At 39.9% G+C, this 23928-nt stretch overlaps 2 protein-coding genes across 3 annotated transcripts in view; one reads left to right on the top strand and one right to left on the bottom strand.

The window, feature by feature from the left end:
* Window positions 1-8440, bottom strand: part of PEX3 (peroxisomal biogenesis factor 3) — a 30743-nt gene extending 22303 nt beyond the window's left edge. Inside the window, exon 1 of the mRNA XM_059083296.2 lies at window positions 7567-8440. Coding sequence (XP_058939279.1) covers window positions 7567-7639 — 73 coding nt within the window. The 5' untranslated portion in view covers window positions 7640-8440. The remainder of the gene's footprint in view (window positions 1-7566) is intronic.
* The window catches only part of ADAT2 (adenosine deaminase tRNA specific 2), a 34477-nt gene continuing 18532 nt past the window's right edge, over window positions 7984-23928 (top strand). For both annotated transcript variants that reach the window (XM_059083300.2, XM_067010925.1), the window contains exons 1-3: window positions 7984-8128; window positions 20884-20988; window positions 23387-23537. In XM_059083300.2, coding sequence (XP_058939283.1) covers window positions 8033-8128; window positions 20884-20988; window positions 23387-23537 — 352 coding nt within the window. In that variant the 5' untranslated portion in view covers window positions 7984-8032. The remainder of the gene's footprint in view (window positions 8129-20883; window positions 20989-23386; window positions 23538-23928) is intronic.

The following is a 23928-nucleotide window of genomic DNA, read 5'->3' as shown; positions in this document are numbered from 1 at the left end:
GGACTCTTATGTAGCTATTAAAAACTACATTGCTAAATAGTTAATGACTTAAGGAAACATCCATGTTATAGTGTTAGAGGATAAAATAAGATCCTGGAAGTTTTGCTTTTTAATGTAAGTAAACATATATGACAACAGATGGATTTTAATTTCTTACATATATTAAACAATGATCACTGCCAAATAGTGGGATAGCAGGTGATTTTTTTCCTTCTGCTTGCTTCTCTATGGTTTACACATTTTCTTCAATCAAAATATAATACTTTTTAAAAATATAAGAAAAAATTTAAAAGGAAGAATAAAAGAAAGGTAGGTTGTCAAGCAGACATCTAAAACTAGAAACTTAAGTGAAAAAGGGAAGGTGAAGAGGGTACAAAAATTCCTAAATTATGACACTACGACATAAAAATATATGTGGAGTCTTGTGGCCTGTAATTTACTTTAACACATTTCAGTATAGACAGTATAATACAAAAAATGTGCAAATTTTGGTAATACCTTATGGGCAGTCAGTTGTCCTGACTGGGAATGTTAACACTTCAGCATGGTTAGTTAGCATTTGATCAAAAGCCATATTTCAAGGTGTAAGCACTTCAACTAACCTAGCAAAATGAATATCAGAAATAGCTTTTCACAGATTAAATGACTGGTGTTTAAGATACTGGGTTAGCTGAAACATTTTAGTAACATTCATTTGAACAAGAATATACGAGCAAGTCCTTCACCCTTAGGAAAGGCTTAGTCTCAGATCCTCAGCTGCTAGTTCGAAGGATTCTTAGTCAAGAGGGTTAACCAAATGGCCAGCAGAATCCTACATCTAGAATACTGTTGCATTTGCTTTGGGTAAATCGTGTATGCATGGTTCTGTTGTAGCACAAAGAAAGGACAATGGGATTTCAATGAGCTTATGGAACAAGTTATGATACTGTTCTATCTATGTTTGATAATAGATGTTTTAATGTGAGCCAGAGTTTGTTTCATGATAACCTGGCAACAAGGCTGTAGGAGAGTAACTAATCCTCACCCACCTCCAACTGCCTGTAGCCTCCAATATAACAAGAAAGAACATAAGAATTGTACACGATCTAAATAATTGGATTTGGTCTGTTTGTCACAGGTGGGAAGGAGGAAGCCCACTAAGAACTGCAAAGCAAACACGTATCCTGAATTATTTTCACTAATGTAAGCAATACAGATGACCTGATAACACGTTATATGTCTTAAAAAGACATTGAAAGAGTATGTGCTACAAATAATTAGAAATAAAGTGTGACTGCTGTTAAGTCTATATGCAAAAAATGTATTACAATCTCCTTAAAGAATAAATAAAAATTCATATAAATGTCTTCAGAGCTACCTTTCTTGTAATTCATCCTCAATAAACCAAAGACAGTGTCATAATACTAACAGAATGAAGCAACTGACTTACGTTTCACAAAGTAACCCTTTGACAGGAAACGCTTATATAATAACTACTTCTCAATAAATTGCTTCTATTTTATATTTGCCCAACAGATGGCTAAATGTTATGTGTAAATGATTATTATTTCTCAAATAATAATAATAGCGTAAAATGAAATGCTGCAATGACACCCCTTGTATAGTTAAGAATTTTCTGGAATAATAGTAAATTTGATTGGTCTATGTGTTTTCCTGGGAAGAAGGTCCACTGCTTTCATTAGATTTTCAACAGTGTCTGACAAAAACACTTTAGGAACTACAGTTGACCTCTGAATGACTCCAGGGTTAGGGGTGCAGAACACTCCCTCCAGAAGTGGAAAATCTGCTTGTAACTTTACAGTGGGCTCAATTCATAGTTCTGTGCCCTTGGATTCAACCGAGGATCTGTTGTGCTTCAGTATTTACTGAAAAAAGTCTGCATATAAGTGGCCTTGCACAGTTCAAACCTGAGTTGTTCAAGGGTCAAACGTACTGTGTAAGTGGCCCTGTGCAGTTCAAACCTGTTTTGTTCAAGGGTCAACTAACTGTACTGTGTTTGTTTGGTAAATGTAGTATATTCTTACTAAAGCTAAAAGATAAATTATTATGGGTTGAAGTGTATCCTACCCCAAATTAACATGTTGAAGCTCTAGTACTTCAGAAAGTGACGTTATTTGGAGATAGGGTCTTTGCAGAGATAATCAAGTTAAAAGGAGGTCACTAAGGTGGGCCTAATCCAGTATGACTGGTGTTCTTATAAGAACAGGAAATTTGGACATAGACATGTGTAGAGGAAAGATGATGTAAAGACACAAGGAGGAGAAAGCTATCTACAAGCCAAGGAGAAGGACCTGGAACAGATCCTCTCTTAAAGCCCTGAGACGGAACAAATCCTGCCAACACATTGATCTTGGATTTCTGGCCTCCAGAATTGAGAGACAATACATTTCTGTTGCTTAAGCAACTCAGTTTGTGGTACTTCATTACGGCAGCCCTAGCAAACTGATTCAAGGCATTAGGCTAAAATCCCACAGTCCATTATTTTCCTCGAGTTAGCACTGAAGTAAATTCCTACACAAGGACTAATTTACCCAGGCTCTCATCTGCAAAATTCATAAATTCTGATTTTGTCCGATTTGTTTCCCTACGGAAGTAAGAATGAAGGCAGAGAATTCATTACCTAAAATGTGGAGCTCAGGATACCCCTGACTTGCTGCCTGAATTTTGGCCCAGAAGAGAGTAGATACTGATGGCTGTGGCACCAACTAGGCAGGTAACTTTAATTAAGTCTTTCCTCTCTCTGGGTCTAAATTTCTTCATAAAATGAAAGGCTGGGATTATATGAGCTTTAAAGTTTCTTCTTTAGCTATGATTTTATTTATGAATAATGAAAACATTCACTAAATATTTCAAAAAATACATGTAAAACGTTTTGACGTTTCCTTTCAGAACACTGCTGGTAAAGCAAAATACCTTCTAGCCTTCCCATACTACGAATTTGGTTCTCTAAAACCATCACTTACTGTCTTAATGGATGAAAATCCTTCAGTATAACTATTTTACTAGGTTAATAATGTCAATAAGAGCTTGAAAATAATCTATTAACTTCACTCCCATACAAAAGACCACCAAACCCTTCTATTCTGATTCTATTTCAGAAATATTTTCTAAATTTTGCCACTTTAGTCCACTTCTCTACCACTGTCTTCACTCAGACCCAGATTATTAATGCTCTTGAACTGGTTTAACAGCTTCCTAAACTCTTTGTTTCTGGTCTCACACCTTTCCAATCCATCTTTTATATGCAAAGTGACTTTCTAAAACTTAAATCTGACTGTACTATTGCCATAGTTAGAATTCTTCAACACCCTGTCATCATTTCTTAACGCACGGTCCCTGTTCTACTTACATCAGAATTACTGATGGGGTACTTGTTAAAAATGTAGCCTTTAAGGAAGTTCCTTGAAAACATCCCCAAATGTTTTGTCTTATATGATGCTGTACCCCCAATATATAATATTGGTACACAATTGGAGCTCAATAAATATTTGTTGAATGAATTAAAGAATTAATGAACTGCACTCTGGACCTAAAGAATCAGAATCTCGGAGAAAGAATTCTGTATTTTCATTAAGTTCCTTCAGTGATTTTTATCCATACTAAAGTCTGAGAAGCTCCAAATTCTGTAGAATGGCACAATAAGGAAAGCCCTTCACAATCTGCACTCTAGCTACTTCTCCAAATTTATCTTTTGCCACTCCCCATTTGTTCCCTGCGCTTAGTCATAGTGAAATACACTTTGATTCACCAAAAACAAGGTCTCTGAATCTTCTGAGCAACCCCTTTACCTGCTGTGCCCCCTTCTACTTTGCTAGCTGTAACTCCAGTGGATTCTTCTTTTTAAAAAAATTAATTAATTAATTTTGGGCTGCGTTGGGTCTTCGTTGCTGCACGCGGGCTTTCTCTAGTTGCGTCGAGTGGGGGCTACTCTTCATTGTGGTGCGCGGGCTTCTCATTGCGGTGGCTTCTCTTGTTGCAGAGTACGGGCTCTTAGGCAGTAGTTGTGGCTCACGGGCTCAGTAGTTGTAGCTTGTGGGCTTAGTCGCTCCGTGGCATGTGTGATCTTACTGGACTACGGATTGAACCTGTGTCCCCTGCATTGGCAGGCAGATTCTTAACCACTGCACCACCAAGGAAGTCCCTCTAGTGGATTCTTAAGGGAGGCTTGCTGAACACCTCCATGATTCTCTCTATGCTCTCACAGAACCCTGCTCTATTATGGTACTCTAATACTATCACTGTACTACTTTTGTTTATTTCCATTTCTGCTTTCTGGACTGCATTATGAGTTCCTCAAAGTCAAGAACTGTATCTTATTCCTGTGTATCACCAGAGTCCAATATAGAGAGAGTAGGCCCTCTAATTCAGATGTTTGTTGAATGAATGAAAAACCAAAGAGACCAAACATTAAAGGTTTTTTTCCCCACCACTGAATGGCCAAGCTTCCTGAGCATGCAAGTTGATATCTTACTTAGTCTGCAAATCTGTCAAAATGTGCTACTTCTTCTATGAAGCCCTTTCCTAATTATTTCCAACTGCACAGGCTATTTGCTAGTTTGATATATACAGCATTTTCCAGCTCTTATTGTTTTATATTTTAATTATTTGTATGCTTGTTGCTGTGGTTTGAATGTTTATGTCTCCCCTAAATTCATATGTTGAAATTCTAATGCCCTATGTGATGGTATTAGGAGGTGGGAGTCTTTGAGAGGTGCTTAGGGCATGACGGTGGGGGTCTCAAGAATGAGATTAGTGTTCTTATCAAAGGGCCTTCACAGAGATCCTTAGCTCCTTCTGCCATGTGAGACTACGAGAAGTCTGCAACCCCGAAGCGGACCTTCACCTAACCATGCTTGTACCCTGATCTTAGATTTCCAGACTCCAGAACTGGGAGAAATAAATTTCTGTTGTTTATAAGCCACCCAGTCTGTGGTTAGCAGCCTGAACAAACTAAGTCATTTGTTTTCATTCCTTTTAGACCATAAAGTCCATGAAGACAAGAGTGGTGTAGTGTGGAAAGAGAACGTGCTTCGGGATCTAACACACCTGGGTTTGAGTTCTAGCTTCCCTGTTACTAACTCTGGGACCCTCAACAAGTTTTTAAATTCTTAGCACTCTGGTTCCCACATTTTTGAATGGGGATAACAATAACTATCCTGTCATCATCCCCACTGAATAGAAGAGCTTAATACAGGGCCCACTGGGCACCCACAAAATGGTAGCTGTTACTATTAAACATCTCTGTAAATCTTGTACTTCCAATCATATTACCTCCAACACTACAGGCACTGGATAAATATTTCTAAAAATTGATTAACTGATAGGTACCATGTTATAGGACCTTTCCCTTGAAGCAGAAAGACTATGAGGCTCAAACAAATGCCAATCACGGTCATCTACTCTTTTTTTCTTTTTGGGCTGACATCCTTTCTTGTTATAAAACACTAGGATTATTTTCTTTTTCTGTTCCTCTGAACCTCTTCTCCCCTTTCTCATTCCTTTTAATCTCTAACTATAAAGCTCTCAATAGGGCTTCCCTGGTGGCGCAGTGGTTGAGAGTCCGCCTGCCGATGCAGGGAACACAGGTTCGTGCCCCGGTCCGCGAGGATCCCACATGCCGCGGAGCGGCTGGGCCCGTGAGCCATGGCCGCTGAGCCTGCGCGTTCGGAGCCTGTGCTCCGCAACGGGAGAGGCCACAACAGTGAGAGGCCTGCGTACCGCAAAAAAAAAAAAAAAAAAAAAAAAAAAAAGCTCTCAATAGACTTTTGAATAAAACTATAACTATCTCTTTTTTTTTGAATTTTTGAATTTTATTTATTTTTTTATACAGCAGGTTCTTATTAGTTATCCGTTTTATACATATTAGTGTATATATGTCAATCCCAACCTCCCAATTCATCACACCTATAACTGTCTCTTAAGTGTACTCTTTTGCTTCCCCCTATGATTATTTCTAATCTACCATTAAGTTGTTCCATAAATCTGATGGGGTATGCTACTTTTTCTGAGATTGCTAAAGAGATACTATTTTCTTTCCTTCAGTAGAGGCAAAAATATTTTATTTATACGTCTTCCATCACACATAAATCATTAGCTTCTACAAATAAAGTGGACTCAGTAGTCTTTGCATAATTTAAATATACATTAGATATCAGTGCATGAAGATATTAGAAAATACATTTTATCTATAAAGAATTTTTCAAAGAATGCCATTAAAATTTACATATAATCATTATTGATCTGTGGTAGACCTCAGAGAGGAGAAAAACACTCTCCTTGCCTGCCTCATTAACAAGAAGCCTGTTTCAAATTTTCAAGAATCAACAGAGCTGGACTTCCCTGGTGGCGCAGTGGTTGAGAATCCGCCTGCCGATGCAGGGGACACGGGTTCGTGCCCAGGGCCGGGAAGATCCCACGTGCCGCGGAGCGACTGGGCCCGTGAGCCACGGCCGCTGAGCCTGCGCGTCCGGAGCCTGTGCTCCGCAACGGGAGAGGCCACGACAGTGAGAGGCCACGACAGTGAGAGGCCACGACAGTGAGAGGCCCGCGTACCACAAAAAAAAAAAAAAAAAAAAGAATCAACAGAGCTGAATTATTGATGCTAAGAGTATTGCTAATTTCAAATTGTTTGGGGGCAATAGAATATAATCAATAGTAAGAGAAAAACAACCAAATTCTTTAGGAAACATCTGCTCTTGTTTTTAACTATTTCTGTAACCAAAGCATGTAGTCAGTGATAATACCTCTCAACAAACTCAAATGCTAAAAATTCCCTCTTAACAGTCCTACATTTCCTTCTCCTGTATCACACAAGACCTTTTATTCTCTCCTTTACACCCCTGCATGATTGTCTTATGAGGAAAAAGGCTCTCAACATTGCTATCTAATCTGTTTCTAAATCTCCTCTCAGCCTGTGCAACTCAGTTATGTGAGCTAGGTGGGAATTCATCCTAAAATCTTGAAGATCCTGAGAAGACTGCACAACTTCCCGAAAGCACTTTCTTACTGCATAATTTACGACAGTTTGTATTCTAAAACAGCAGAAACAGAGCTAAAATATTGATTTGTGTTTCTTTGTCTACCATATACCTTCCAGTCCTTCAGTACAATTGTGCTGTTTTCAAAAATTCAAATTAACTTTACACAAGAACTCGAAGCACAGGCTTCCGTTAACTTCCCTCGAATATTATGAAACTTCTGCGAACGGTGAATGCCAAAGTACTGGAAGTACCAAAGAGAAACGAAGAACCTCACAGTAAAACAATAGAAGTAAAAAAATATGTCTGTAAGAGAACTGTGCCTTGAAACAGAAAAAAAAAATTGTGGTGGGTTCTCCCAAGTGGGTGAGTAAAAGGCGAGAAACAGAGTAAGCGGCAGTGTCAGGGCAAAGGGCACAAATTTCACAACTGCAGAGATGGAAAGAACCCTGGAGGTTTGTCACCCTGTTCCCCGTCCCATGGTTGAACGAATCCTGGGCCATGATCCCTCCACCTCTATTTTAGAAGACAGACATCTCTCTCCCACCCCCTCCTCCCTATGCCCCTTTGCAAGAACGCTGTCACCCACCTCCGAGGACCGTACCCAGGAAGATGCATTTTTTTTTGTGACGTTTCAGAAAATTCCACGTAGATCTCAGCATCTTCAGGCCCTGCGGGTGCGGGCTGCCTAAAGGGAAGGAGGAATGGTTCACCAGGAAAACGTTTCTTCGTCGCCTGCCACGGACGACCCGGCTGGACCGCCGTCGTCCCACTCGGTGCTCTCCAAAAATCACGAAAGCGACTTCCCGCAGAGACTGTCACCGGAGGGGGAAGGGGGCGTGGACTGTAGCTGAGCAGCTGCGCTTTCTGTTGCTGCCGGCGCGCCGCCGCCGCCGCTCGCTAGCCTGAGGCGCCGAGGTCCGTCTAGAATTCGCTCCCGAGTGCCTCACAGTTTGATTCCCCCGGAAACGACAGCCCGCCCCCACCGCGTTCCGTTGCCCGCGCTCCTCCTCCGCCGCGGCCTCTGGCGCTGAGCGAGGCTGCCCCGGTGCAGTATGGAGGCGAAAGTAAGGTCCACGCAGACTATGGGGGGCGCGTGCTCTGTGTTGGCGGAGGAGACCGAAAAGTGGATGGAACAGTCGATGCAAATGGTGAGGGGGCGGGACGTGGATGTATAGGGTGGGAATTTTCTCTGGCTTATCCTGACCCAAGCATTTGAGTAAACGTCCCCGGGGGTGCTTTGTGGTCTCAGTAATCTCGATGGCGCTCGCATTCTCTGGGTAAACAGCTGGCTTTACTGTCCTGAAATGTTCTTTAGCCCATTCTCACAGTGGTTCTGAGGAAAGGAAGAGACGAAATACAGAAATTATTTCTTTTTCACTTGTTTGAAGTATGCGCCAAACATCCCTATTCGGGGGCTGCTGGCACGGGCGTGCTGCGTCCCCTTGTTTCCTGTGGACATTCTCAAATCCTTGAAGTCACATTATTTTGTATTAGAAGGAAGGAAGCTGAGGATGTTTCCGGTAGAGAGCAGGATAAAAACAAGTCCCTGAACAGCCAGATTCTCATCCATCCATCCATCCATCCATCCATCCACCCTTTCACTTCCCACGCTCCCTTCAGGACTCCTGATTAAGGAGGGCTCTAATAAGATTTGTGTATAATCCAAGCTTTACCCATACTTACGTGTCCCAGCGAACTCTTTAATAGGGATAAAAGTGTATTTGGCATATATGTATATGTATATAAATCATGCACACACACATACATGCATATGTTCTTTTAAACTTGTTTCTCATACTCTTTTGAAAGTGACTCACACTAAAAAAAAAATCTATTTTGTATTACACTCCAGTAAACACACACAGATAAAATTGAAACAAAAGCTTTACAGAACAGTACTTAATCTTCCTGTGTACAGTTTTCCTGGTATTTCTCTTTCATTGCATTTTGGAAAAAAAATTGCAGGTCATCACCCCTGATTTGATTTCATGACCCACTCTTTAAGCCCACTTCAAAATTTATTTCCCCCATTAAACTGACAGGATGCATAACTTTCTGTCTGATACTTTAATGTTCACATGTGCCTTTAACTAATTAATTTGTAATTTGTTATATGGAGTTGTTTGTCCTGAACTCCTTTTATGTTACAAAATTCTCCAAGTTGGAGACAAGGAGTTTTCATGTGATATCAAAAATCTCACTCTCCTTATCCCAAATCATTTCAAAAATATCATATGCCTGGCGGCGCCTTTTTTTTTTTTTTTTTTTTCTGACCGCGCTGTGCGGCGTGTGGGATCTTAGTTCCCCCACCAGCGATCAAACCCGTGCCCACTGCAGTGGGAGCGCAGAGTCTTAACCACTGGATGGCCAGGGAAGTCCCTGGGCAGCATCTTAATAAGTAGTGAGGATGATAATAAATGCACATGAAGGCTAAAATATCTCAGATTAAGCTGCGTTTATATCTTTCTGTGGGTGAGAGACCTGGAGGCCAGGGAATGCCAGAATACTGGGAATTCGTGGTCTCTTTCGTTTATTTTCATTTGCTTCAGGAACTCTCCTCAGATTATTTATGTGGAGCTTGTGTAGATGAAATTTTGAGAGTTGCTGTCATAGAGGACTCAATAGTGGTTCCATAAACAGCTAAGCTTAATCAGTCATTGAGCTTTTCCACTTTGTGTATCAGAAATGTGTTTTCTTTCCATCCTTTCATATCTTTGTCCTATTCTCTAGTCTTCTGGACTAAACATTTGAGTCTTTTTACTACCTTTTGGTATGACCTTGGGCAAGTCACTCTATCCCCCTAGGGTATTGCTTCCTACTCGATAAAATGGGGTGGTTGAACTCCAAGTAATTTCTAGGCCCTCTCTGGCCTTGACATTTTTGTCTTTTAATTAGATTATGAACACCTAGGGGTGTGATTACCTAGTTTATCTACACAGGGTCAAGGAGGTCCTTAGTTTGCACTCATTTTTTTGGTTTTGGCCAATAGTATATGTTTCTTCCAGGACTTAAAAAGGGGAAAAAGGGGCTTGTCATAATCCTTGGGCTTTGTCCAACCATTCCCTCCCCACTAAAGAAACTTCAAATCTTAAATTATTTCAAAGAATTGTTGAAGTAATTGCAAGTGTACTATGTACTTATGAGAAGAGTTTAAGATTAGACCAGAAGTACAGCTAGTACCAAATCCGGAGGCAGCAAGTTAATCTCTGATTAATGTGTTCTGAGGAACTTGAAAGTGAAATGTCCAGTATACATGTAATAGGTAGGATACTAGCATCCCCACAGCACTTGTACAGAGCACACATATTTATATGACCAGTTCAAGTAACTAGAATGTTTGTCTCTGATGTTAGCATTTGTTGGGCAAAGGCCTGGAGGAATTGGAATGGAGGTGGATTCTTTAAAGTATATGACCAAAGGCAGAAAACATAAAAGGAAAATGAATAGGTTTTAGTTATGTAAGTATTGAAAACTTCTCCATATTAAAAAGATAAGATACAAAGTAACAAAGCAAATGACAAAAGAGGGAAAATATTTGCAATGTAAATAAAAGGACAGGTTTGATAACCTTAATATATAAAGAACTTTTACAAACTAATAAGAAAAGATGTACACCCTAATTTTGAAAAAGTCGAAGGATATGAACATGCTATTCTAAAAGAAATACAAATAACTAGCAAGTGAACAAATGTGCAATTTCATTAGTAATAAATTAAATTCAAGTTAAAAAGAGTTACAATTTTTCACCTGTTAAATAGGCAAAGGTGAAAAAATTATAATGCTTGCTGTTGGTAAGGGTGTGTGTGTGAGGAGCTGGCTAGTTGGTTGCTGAAATTGGGGCATCCTTTCTAGAGGACAACTTTGCTATGTATATATAAAAAAGCCTTAAAACTAGTTTATCCTTTGATCCAGTAATGCCTTTATGGTATTTTTTTCCCAAATGAAAATATGTTAATGTTTTCTTTTTCTGATTATATAAATAATTCATAGTCATAAGAAATTCAAACTATAAAGAGATTTAACAAATTAAGTAATAATTACCTAAAAATCCTACCATCAGAGATAATGTTGTAAAAATTTTAGGAACATCCTTCCACATATCTCTCTGTCCATGTGTAAACAGACATATATACTTTTTTCTTATATTAAATCTCTGTGCTAGGTTTTTTTCAAATTTATTTTTTGACATATATATGTTTAAATAAATGAAATTATTCTCTTTATGATTGTGAATATCTTTTTCTAGATGTAAATATTTCTTATTTTGGTTTGTTTTCCTTTCACCCCCATTCCATAATACTTTTATTGCTATGGAATAGATTACCAAAAGTGGGACAAAGGATGTATGTATTTTGAAACCATCTAGACATTTTAAGATTGCCTTCTAGAATTATGCTGCCAAATGTAGTAGCCACTAGCACGTGTGGCCATTTCAGTTTAAATTGATTAAGATGAAATAAAATTAAATCTTCACTTCCTCAGTCACATTAGCTGCATTTCAAGTACTCAGTAGCAGCACATGGCCAGTGACTACCATATTGGATGGTGCAGATCAAAGGATATTTCCATTCCTACAGAAAGTTCTGTTGGATAGCACTGGTCTGAAATGGTCACAATTCCATCCCCAGTGTATGAGAATGTTCTGTCCTACCCCTGTTCCCACTAGCCCTGAAATGATCACTCTTTAATATTTGGCAATGTTATAGGTGAGAAGTATTATAATATCTGTGTTACTTTTTTTTGTTGTTCTTTGATAAATTTATCAAACTTTAAATAAAGTTCTCTACACTTTATTATTGTTTGTAAAATCACTATTTTTCATGACAGTTTTCTTTTGGAGAGCTAAGTGTATAATAAAGGTTACTGTTTTAATCATCAAGCATATAATTCGAAGAGTGTTGGCTGAGAATGAAATAAAAGAATAACAGTGTTGCACTCTTCCGTTCCAGACACAGTGCCGTGGATAGTGGATAGTGTTTCATATAGGCCATAGTGTGTAAGCCCCATGGTAGCCCTACCCTATCAGGTGTGTATTATCACTGTCCTAATCTTCAGAGGGGGATGTTGAGGTTTAGAGTTAAGTAAACTTCCCAAAGTTAGGGAGCTGGTAAGGAGAGAGCTGTGATTTGAGCCCAGCCACCTGTCTTCACCCCCGCCCTGCCTGTACTGTGCTGTGTTTGCTTGCTCCCTGCTCTCCAGCGCACCCTACTGGACCTCTCTGCCTATCCACTTTCATCCCACTGACTCCAGTGTATTGAGCATCCTAATTAGACACTCGGATTTTTTTTTCTCTGTGCATTGCCCTTAGGCATGTCCTCTTTTGCCCAATTTTATTATTAGTTTTATTTTTAAAAATCACACTGTAGGAACCCTTTGTATTTTATAGCTATTTCTAGGAATAATTCATACGGAAGTGATGGAGATATAAAGTTCTTCACTTGTTTATAATAGTGAGGAATTAGAAAAATAGCCACATGTTCTAGTTAAACAATAGGGGACCAGTTAAATGGATCATAGATATTCATGTAAAGGAGTACCATGTAAGCTTAAAAAAATCATGTGCTGAAAAAATATTACTCAACATAGGGAAATGTTTGTAATATATTTCTAAATGGAAAAGGCAGACTGTTGAACTGTTTATATTAGTATAAATCTATTTGACTTTTAAGAAAACTACAAACATGTATATGCAGGCATAGAAAAAAACCTGAAAACTTTCTGTCACAGAATAATAACAGAGATCATATTTTGGAGTGTTGGGATTGAATGGTTTTTATTTTTTGATGTGTAGATTTTTTTACTCCCAGGTTTTTTCCTTGAACATACTTACTTCATACTTAGCAAAAAAGAAAGCGTGAGTGAGTGTGTGTGTGTGTGTGTGTGTGTGTGTGTGTGTATTATCAGAGAGTCAGAGATAGAGAGAGGGAGAAAAGTTACAAGTTTTCTAGAATAAATCAATTGTGTATTATTGTTGCATTTTCTGGGCGCCTAGTATTACTATAATATTGTGCTAGGTCTGAGGAAAATTCAAAAAGAAATCAAGCACAGACACATGCGTTGTAACAAATGTGGTGTGATTTAGTGTTTCCTATGTGTTAGGCCTTGTGATGAGTGCTAGGCCTGCAAAGGTGAGCAAAACAGGTTTGCTAGTGCTTGGATCTAGTGCTTGCCTCCCAGGAGCATACTGTTTAATTGATGAAATTAAGCCACGCACAAATGAAAAAGTTAACGGTAACAAGTTCAGGGTCCAAAATAAGAGGCAGATATAAAGTACTATCAGATAATAGGCGACAAAGTCCTGAGCAAGTCAGTTGAATTAAATTATAGGATGCTTTCTTAACTTTAAAAAGGGAAAATGGGATGTAGGTGGGTGGAAAAGGAGAGGAAAGGTTGATCAAGCAGAGGAACCGTCAAGTCCAAAGAAATGGAAGACTTGGTCTTAGGTTAGGAGGTGATCCAGCTGTTTGTTCAGAATAGGGCTTCCTAACAGGAGCCCAGGTTTTAGGGGGATCTATAAACTCTGACGCTATGTATAAAAATGTCATGTGCATGTGCCTTTTTCGCGTTTGAGAGTCCATAATGTTCATCAGATTCTCAGAGGGGCTCTGGAAAGTTTAAGAACCAAGGACCTAGAAGGATAATGAAAAGTTAGGCTGGCTCATTTGGCTGGTGGGGAGCATGGGTGGTAGGTAGTTGGGAGGCTCTCGGTGCCACGTTGTGGAATTTAATGTTGTAGAGGGAGAAGAGAGCTTCCGCGAGTCATTAGCAGTAACAGCTGTAGCGTAGTTTGACCTTTTGAACGTTATTATTTTCTACCTAAGAGTTGTTCTGGCTAAATTGTCTTTTCCCCTGACTTTTTTTTTTCTTTTGTAGGAGATATACCTGGGGACTCACCAAGAGTCTGTGCACACTGCAGTCTGTCCCCATCTCTCCTCCTTTTACCACTGCATCACTAGAGAGTAGTTAATGGGAGCGATGGCTTTCGAGAAACTCCAAAATCTCTTCCATCCTAGAGCTGTCATTGCCTGTAACCTGCGGGCTCTGACGAGAGTGAAGGAAATGACATTTAAAGAGCAATAGAAATGACATTAAAGACATTTGGAGTAGAGACCAGTAATTGGGCCAGGAAGAAGATAGATTTCATTCTTCAGTTTTGAAAGCTGATAATTTATTAACTTACGAAAGACCAAGTTGTCATTTTAAATAGTCACTGAGCCTTGGCTCCTGTCAAAAAAGATGAGAGGGTTAAAAACCTACCTGCACACACTTCAGACCCATCTTGCCTGAGTTCTTGTGCATTCATAAAGAAGTGATCGGACTTGACAGAAGAGCTGGTGGGGGTATTGGAAAGTACGAGATGGGATGAGTTAAATTCTTTTCAGCTTAATTAAATCTATTTTGAATGTGATGGCAAAGCAAATATATATTTGATATATGCATATATACACATGTATTTTATATACATGTAAACACACCCATCTATATATTTTTTTTATTGAAAAGCATTTCACTCTACACTCACTTCCATGGAGATTTTGGGTTATTCTCACCATCTCCCCCGCTAACTCGCCTTTCCAGCTGTTCACCCCCTCCCTGTGAGCTTGGCAGGCTAGGCCATTCCTCATCAACAACATTATTTGCCTTTTAAAGATACTCCCTTCACTCATATTTTCTCTCTAATCTGGACGGCAAAGGAAGGCATTTCACAAAACAACACGTTACTCTAAGGAAGTAGGAAGATAATATTCAGCGTTTGGGAAATAGAGTTAAAAGGAGATAATTTGCTGGAAGGGAAAAAGAGAAAATCCAAAGGAAAGAATGAAAGGCACAAGCCCCGTCACCTGGAGACCCTGGTGGAGGGGTTGCCAGGCCCTGCAGCGTGGCCCCAGCTGTCTTCCAGGTGAACAAGTCAGGACTTGGAAGGAACCCTACTGCACAGCTTGGGTTCACCTTCTCCCCTGCCACCTACTCCCTTTCCTCTTACTCTGGGATTCTCTTCTGCACATTTGAAATGGCCACATAGCCTCACATAGAATTCTTCAGGAGATAGTTTTATAGAAAATCCTTGTCACATGGCTCCCCATTTGTTTACTCTTGCATTTTTTTTTTTTTTTTTTTTTTTTTGTGGTACGCGGGCCTCTCAGTGCTGTGGCCTCTCCCGTTGTGGGGCGCAGGCTCAGCGGCCGTGGCTCACGGGCCCAGCCGCTCCGCGGCACGTGGGATCTTCCCGGACCGGGACACGAACCCGTATCCCCTGCATCGGCAGGCGGACTCTCAACCACTGCGCCACCAGGGAAGCCCTGCAGTTTTTTTTTTAATCTTTAAACTTTCTATGCCTCACTCTCTTGCTAAATGTCCCCTCTCCTTTTGTCCCTTGAACTAGACCTACTAAGAACCCAAATACTGATAAAGTAGCTGATCAGCGGTAACAACAGTAGAAATTAGAGACAGAGCCATGGCAGAGAGCCCAGGAACCTGACATCTGGTAGGTGCTCCACAAAGACTTGTCAAACAAGTGAGTGGATGGAGCCAGATTGCCTGGGCTCTAGTCCCAGCCTCTTACAGGGGCTAATTCCATAACCTCCCCATGGCTCAGTCTCCTCATCTGTAAAATGGGGAAGCTCACGGAACCAGTCTCATAGGGTTATAAACTAAATGAATTAATACAGTGCTTAAAATAGTCCTGGATCAAGGTAAGTTTTTCAGTAAGCTCTAAGCTCCTATTATTTGCAAGCTCAGAATCAGAACACTTGAGATGTAGACATAACAGTCTGTTGTAATAGAAACTAGAAATGTAACTTTTAGATAAGTCACTCTTCAGGTCACTGGTTTCATTCCCTCCCTTCCACCCAAATTGACCCTTCTTTCTTGGCCTAGTTTTTTCCTTGGATTTTCCATAACACCAGACACTCCTGGTTTTCCTCCTACCTCAGTAGGCATCTCTTCTTAATCGCCATTGTAAGAGCCTTCTGTGTTTATTCCACCTTTATTTTTTTTAATGTTTCAATTTGAAATAATTACAGATTCATAGGAAGTTGCCACAGAGTATACAGAGAAGGCCCACATACCCTTCAGGCAGTTCCCTCCAATGGTAACATCTTCAGTAACTGTAGTAAAATATTAGAGCCAGGAATGTGGCATTGACCCAGTCTGCAGGGCTTGTTCAGATTTCATCACCTTTATGTGCTAACCTTAAACTGTTTGTGTATGTGCGTGTGTCTGTGTGTATGTGTCGTTCTATGCAATTTTGTCACCTGTTTAGTTTTGTGTAATCACCACCAGAACTGCTCCATCACCACCAGGACTGCTCCATCACCACCAGGCTTCCTCATGCTACCTCTTTATAGCCACCATCCCTCCCAAACCCTGAACCCTCCATACCTGTAGTTTTGTCATTCAAGAATGTTTTATACATGAATATGTCACCTTTGGGGATTTTTTTTTTCATTTAACATAATTTCCTTGAGATCCATCCAAGTTTTGAGTCAATTAATAGTTGATTCCTTTTTATTGCTGTGTAGTTTTCCATGGATAGATGTAGCACACTTTGTCTAACCAGTCACCCTTTGAAGGACGTTTGGGTCATTTCCAGTTTTTGGCTATTATGAACAAAACTCCTATGAACATTCATGTCTGTATACAAAATTGTGTATTGTATAAACATAAGGTTTCATTTCCCTGGGTAAATAAATGCCCAGGAGTGCAATTGTTGGGTCATACGTTAAGTGCGTGTTTAGCTTTTTAAGGAACTACCGAACAATCTCCCAGAGTGGCTGTACCATTTTACATTCCATTTGACATTCCTACTGGCAATATATGAGTCATCCTGTTTCTCTGCCTTGATGGTATTTGGCATTGATACTTTTTATTTTAGCCATTCTGGTAAGTGTGTAGTGATAATCTCATTGTGGTTTTAATTTGCATTCCCTAATGGCTAATGTTGTGACCATCTTTTCATGTGCTTATGTGCCATCTGTATGCCCTCCTTTTTTTTTTTTTTTTTGTGGTACGAGGACCTCTCACTGTTGTGGCCTCTCCCGTTGCGGAGCACAGGCTCCAGACTCACAGGCTCAGCGGCCATGGCTCACGGGCCCAGCTGCTCTGCAGCATGTGGGATCTTCCCGGACCGGGGCACGAACCCGCGTCCCCTGCATCGGCAGGCGGACTCTCAACCACTGCGCCACCAGGGAAACCCTGTATGCCCTCTTTGATAAAATGTCTCTAAATATCTGTTGCCCATTTTCTAACAGTTTTTTTTTAACTGTTGAATTTTGAGCATTCTTTACATAGTCCAGATCTAGACTTTTGTTGATTATGTGGTTTGTAAATATTTTCTTTCCGTTTTAGCGTATCTTTTCTTCCTCTTAACAGGGTGTATTAGTTTCCTATGGGTGCTGTAACAAATTACCGCACACTTGATAGCTTGAAACAACACAAGTTTATTCTCTTATGGTTCTGGAGGCCCAGAGTCCGTACTGAGTTTCACTGCGCCAAAACCAATTGTCGGCAGGTCTGTGCGCCCTCTGGAGGCTCTAGAGGAGAATATGTCTCCTTGCCTTTTCCAGCTTCTAGAGCGACATTCCTTGCTTGGTTCGTGGCTCCTTCCGCCATCTGCAAAGTCAATAGCGTAGCATCTTCAACTCTCTCTCTCTCTCTCTCTCTCTGCTTCCGTCATCACAGTGCTTTATACTTTATGTGTCAAATTTCTCTCTGCCTCTCTCATGAGGACACTTATGACTGCATTTAGGGCCACCTGAATAACCCAGGGTAACTTTCCTGTCTCAAGATCCTCAACAAATACTGGATGGATGAAAAAATGATTTGTCTCTCTTGTGTACCCCAGGTTATGTGTCATTCTAAGCTTATTTTATTTTGTTTTCCTTCAATTAATTTTTTATTTTTGTGAAGACAAACGACACAAAGGAAAACGGATCAAAATATTTGAACAGGAACTTCACAGGAGATATCCAAATGTCAATAAACATACGAAAAAAAATGGTAAACCTCTTAACTCACCAGGGAAATGAAAATTAAAGCCACAAACTCTACCTCATATCCATCAGAATATCCAAAATAAATAATATTAAAATTCCAGTTGTCAGTGAGGATGTAGAGCAATGGGAACTCTCACACACTGTTCATGGGAATGTAAATTATTCCAACCACTTTGGGAAACTGGCAGGATCTATTGTACTAAAGGCAAACACACACATAGCCTCCAACCCAGTAAATTTCCTGCTAGGTATATACTCAACAGAAATTAATAGTACCTGAAGAGACAGGTATAAACATGTTCATACGGCATTATTAGTAATAATCAAGAAGTGGAAACAACCCAAACATCTATCAACAGATTGTATAAATAAACTGTGCTATATGCATACAAAGTAATATAGGGCGATGAAAGTGAACTACAGTTACAGGAATGAACATGGATGCAGCTCAGAAACATATGTGAAACAAAAGCAGCTAGAAACTAAATATATACGCCGTGAGTCCATTTATATAAAGTTCAAAAACAGGCATAGTTAAGTCAGAACAGTGATTTAAGCTTACTTTAAATTTCATTCTTTGTGCGATGATTGCCTTAACTGCATCAATACTTAGTCTCCACCCTCCCCAGCTGTCAGTCCTCCTCCTGGCTTTCCTTTCTATAGTAGCCTATGGTACATTTGTATATTTATTTGTATATAGTCACCAAACCTTGGAACTCTTCAGTCTTTCAAACTTTGCATAAACTGGGTATGCTTTAACTGTTTTTACAGAACTGGGACAGCACTAGCGTGTGGGTAGTTCATGACACAATTCTGAAGAATGCGGGCTTATTGCTTCAGATCCTGTCTGTTTACACCTCTCCATGCCCCAGCTCTATCCCACCACTCCAGATGGGAGAGAAGTACAATATGCTCCCACCATGTGCCTCTCCTTTCAGCGCTTTTGGCCAAATGATAAGTGTCAGTTGAGCAAGCTTGAAGCAGCTAAGGAACCCATGCTGGCATTATGATAGGATGTTATTGCTACTATAAATAGTGAAGCTGGGAGCAAGAAGCTAGTGCAGGAGATAGAACACACTGTTTTCAGCTAAGTCTTCAACCTGGCACTTTATATGCCCTATGGTGTGTGAAAATACCTCCTCTGAAATGGGAGTCTTGTCTTCCAAAGGGTCTTCCGGCCTGCCAAAGTAGGAAATGTTGTGCCTTTCTAGAAACAGCTGTACTTGGGGTTTTTTAACTGTAGTGAGGTGGCAATGACTGTATACTAGTCCGAGGGTTGCACCCGTTTAAGGTTCTCTCTCACCTGTGGTATCAGGGCACCCCAGAGGTAACCTGCCGGTTTTTGCTCTCTGCCTGAAGAAGTATTCCTTAGCTGTCCTGGGCCTCGGAGCTGCTGGGGTTCCCTCAGCCATAGCGCTAGAAGAAAAATGGACAGCCTCTGATAGAGGGGAGGCTTTGCAAATATAATAATTGGTTTGCCATTCCTGAGATGGTGATGGTACTATGCCTAAACTTATTTTTCTCATTTGTGTTTTTCAGTTGAGGTGTACTTCACATACATTGAGATGCACAGGTCTTAAATGTGTTGTTCATTCAGTTTTGAGTGATGCAGACATCTGCGCAAGCCACATCCTTATCAAGATAAAGTTTTCACCACCACAGAAAATTTCCTTGTGTCCCTTTCCAATCTACACAGCCCCTTTCATGAAGCAACCACCGTTCCAATTTCTTTCATCGTAGTTTAGTTTAGTCCGTTCTAGTACTTCACATGATTTGTGTTTGACTGCTTTTACCTAAGCATGGGGCTTCCCTGGTGGCGCAGTGGTTGTGAGTCCACCTGCCGATGCAGGGGATGCAGGTTCGTGCCCCGGTCCGGGAAGATCCCACATGCCACGGAACGGCTGGGCCCGTGAGCCATGGCCGCTGAGCCTGCGCGTCCGGAGCCTGTGCTCCTCAACGGGAGAGGCCACAACAGTGAGAGGCCCGCGTACTGCAAAAAACAAAACAAACAAAACAAAACAAAACCCCCCAAACCTAAGCATGTCTGAGATTCACTCATGTTGTTGTGTGTATAAGTTTGTTTCTTTTCATTGCGGAATAGTGTTCTATTGTGTGAATATGCCACAGTTTGTTTATTCATTCTTTTGTTGACGGACACCTGTGCTATTTCCAGAGTTTGGCTATTATGAATCAAGCTGTTATGAACATTCTTTTACAAGGTTTTTTGGTGGACATATAGTCCCTTCTCTTAAATAAATACTTAGGACTAGAATAGGCTATATGTTCACAGTCTATATGTGTGCTTACTTCTTAAAGAAACGTCCAAAATGTTTTCCAAAGTGGTTACGCTATTTCTTTGTATAGAGTGCTCCTAAACTTTTATTGTCTCACTTAGAGCAGAAATTGTGGGCACAGGGGGATAATCCAGTCTGGTCACCTTTATGCTGTTGGAACTCTAGAGGATATTTTCTGTAATTTTTAAAGAAACAAAAAAAATAAGTAGAATTTCAACAAGGAAAGGATGTTAATAACAGATTTATAAATGTTACTTATTCTTCTACCTCTTTGCAGATATATACACTATCTCAGAGAAGGTGCGTAGATCCTGGCAATGAAAAAAACAAAGAGTCAATAGCAGTCTTTTGATTACTTCTGCTTCCAACGAGAAGAAAAAAGTCAGGGGACTCAGGACCCATGAAGGGGATTTGTTCCTGAGTCTCCTTAATATGGATACGATAGAGAACAAAGGCACTAAGTACTAAAGTATGTTTGAGCAAAGGGAAAGCTGACCTGCATTTCTTTGTTCTGGTGTTTGTACATGTGTGTACTGTTCAGGCTGCATCTTTTCTCTCCTACCATCTTTTCATGTTTTGAACATTACCTCTTAGGTTTTCCATTTTGTCTTTCAGGCCAAAGAAGCCCTAGAAAATATTGAGGTTCCTGTTGGCTGCCTTTTGGTCTACAACAATGAAGTTGTAGGGAAGGGAAGAAATGAAGTCAATCAAACCAAAAATGTATGTGAGTTGAATAGTATAATTGCAGACATATGGAAGTGATGGTAGGTGTGGAATGAATTTATCGTAGTTGACTAGAAGATGGGTCTGTGTAGAGTCCCGTGAGGATCAATGGAAAGATGGTTTCCCTAAAGATCTCTTTTTATGAATGCCCTTCCTTTTCTGATTATAAAAGTGATACATGTTGATTTTTTTAATGAAAATTCTACTTTGTAAAACACATCAATTTAATTCATACCATATCCGTTAGTGCCTTTAAATAATGTATTCCTCCTGGTAAATTAAAAAGTCACCCTCAGTTGATAGCTATGGAGGTATAAAAAGATTGTATAAAGGAAGCTATTCCTAAATCAGATAATTCAGTGAAATACAGTCTCCACCACCTGCTGTCTCTACCTACAGGTACACTTTAAAAGCTTGTGTGACTTTAATTTATTGTGGTTAGGTTGAGAAGTTCATGAATTAAGGCGACACTTCCTGAACATGGTATCACAACAGTGTGTCACAGTGAGTATAAATGAAGTATCAAGTGTTAGGATTATAGAAAGTGCTAGGTGGACCCAAGGGTAGCTTATAACTTTAATACCGCTCACACAGACCTTGATCTTACTTGGGAGCCAGAGAACAAGCTGGTGTTGGAACTGGTACTCTGAGGACTTTAAAGTTCATCCATCACATCTATCAAAAAGGAAACTCAGATTTAGTGAAACACAAGCAAAACAGGAACCCAGATTCACGAAGCAATTGTTATGTGGATATCAAAATGCTTATGAGAAAAGTAATAAACCATAATACAGCAATTAGTGAATATACAGATACTTATGCAGGAGTGGAATTTTGTGTTTTAAATAATTGTCATATCTCCCTATGTGTATTTTGTAGTTCAGTACAATATCTTTAATGTGAGATCATTGAATGTCCTAGCAACATCCATCTAAACCCCCAGTGACCTGGGTTTCTTCCACACCTTGAAATTAACCTGGATTTATTTTTAGTTTTCTATGCTCTATAGAAGATTACCCTATAATCACAGTATAGAAAGACTCTTGACCCCAAATGAGGAGACCCGAATCCTACTTTTGGCTCTGATACCATCACCCTCTGTCACCACCACCATCACTTCTCCCAGCTGTGTGTCTTTAGTAACCTCCTAACACAGCTTAGCTTCTGGTTCTTCAGCAGTAAAAGAGTTGATTGAGATGATTTAGGTCAACGATTATTTCTTGAGAACTGTGGGGACATTTGATTCAGTAGTTCTGAATCTGATTTTTAAAAAGCACCCGAGTTGGGGATACTTTTCTTTTTTAAGCTCCCCAGTTGGTTCTGGTATGCAGTCATGTGTGGGAACCTCTTTGCTAAAGCACCTTCCAGTTCCAAGTTTATATTAATTCTGGGCCAGCAGTGCTCCCATCTGCCTCTGGCTTCCATGGTACCTTGGCCACTGTGCCAGCACTTTCCACACCCTGCCCTATGTCACAGGTAAATGAACACCTTTCTGTTTGTCCCATCAAATTTTATGCTCGTTTCGGACAGAGACTTTTTTTCCCACAAAGAGTTTAGCACAGTGGCTTATACATAGTTGACATTCCGTGTAAGTTTATTGATAAACACGATTATCATGAATATTATAAATAATTTTCACATAGCAGAGGACATATATCACGTTATGCATCATTGTGCTTCATATAATTCAGATCGCTTTATGAGATGTAGATACCAGTATATCCAGTATTACATTGGGGAAACCAAGGCTTGGAGAAGCTATGTAACTTGCCCAGGGCTGTATAATCAGTAACGTCACAGTCAGGATTTAGATTGAAGTGTGGTTGATTCCAGACTATGTGATTTCTCCTCTACTCAACTACTCCCATGAGGTATCTGAGACTGATACCAAATCTCTGCTTCTCTCTAGAGTCTGCCAGTATATAAAATCTCATCCCAAAGAAAATACAAGTGATGACATTCCAATGATGACATTCTAAATATAGATTTGCTTAGAGTGAGGTCAGTGACAGCCTTGAAAACATATTCATAACTGGAACATATGCTTAGGAAAATTTCAAGTGTACCCTGAAATATTCAGGAACCATGGACATTTTTTTTTGAGACTTATCTCTCTATGGCATTTTAATTGAAAGAGTGTCCCCTAAAGTACTTAGGTACTTAACTAAAAATAGAGCATAATTCGTGTGGCATCTCAGATTAGGTGTCTTTCGTTGGTGAGGTTATGGTACTTGAACTAGGAAATACAGTGTCAACTGCTAAGGGTGTCCAGAAACCTTTATTTGCTAAAATGCTGGCAGAAATGATAGGCCTATTTTTCTTATTTACTTCTGAATATTTGTAAAATACAGTTACATGTAGCCAGCAAGGTCAATGCAAGCACCTCTTCTTTCAGGCTACTCGACATGCAGAAATGGTGGCCATCGACCAGGCCCTAGATTGGTGTCGTCGACATGGCAAGAGTCCTTCTGAGGTGTTTGAACACACAGTGCTGTACGTCACCGTGGAGCCGTGTATCATGTGCGCAGCCGCTCTCCGCCTGATGAGTATCCTTTGACTTCACGGGTTAATGTCTCGTACTCTTCCTGTGAACTCGAAAATGGCCAAACATTGTAGTAGAAACGTAACCCATTTCTACTACATGAAAACAGAGACTTATGAAACAAATTAAAGGAGGTGCACATTTTAAAATACAGTATCCCTTGGCCAAAAAATTTTTAGGAAAGATTTTTGAATAATAAAATTACGTCATTTTTAATATCAATAAACATATAACTATTAAGTAAGCTAGAGCAAGAAACACATGACAAACTGTCGTGTAAAGATAAACCATAAATTAGATTATAAAACAGTGTGCGTAGGAAAAGATCTGAAGACTATGCATCTGTTTTGCCTTTAGTGAAGAGATTATAGGTGATTTAAAATTTTTCTTTCTCT

The sequence above is a fragment of the Kogia breviceps genome, chromosome 13 (genome assembly GCF_026419965.1).
Source record: "Kogia breviceps isolate mKogBre1 chromosome 13, mKogBre1 haplotype 1, whole genome shotgun sequence".
Classification (NCBI taxonomy): Eukaryota; Metazoa; Chordata; class Mammalia; order Artiodactyla; family Physeteridae; genus Kogia; species Kogia breviceps.
This window is presented reverse-complemented; position numbering and strand designations above follow the sequence as displayed.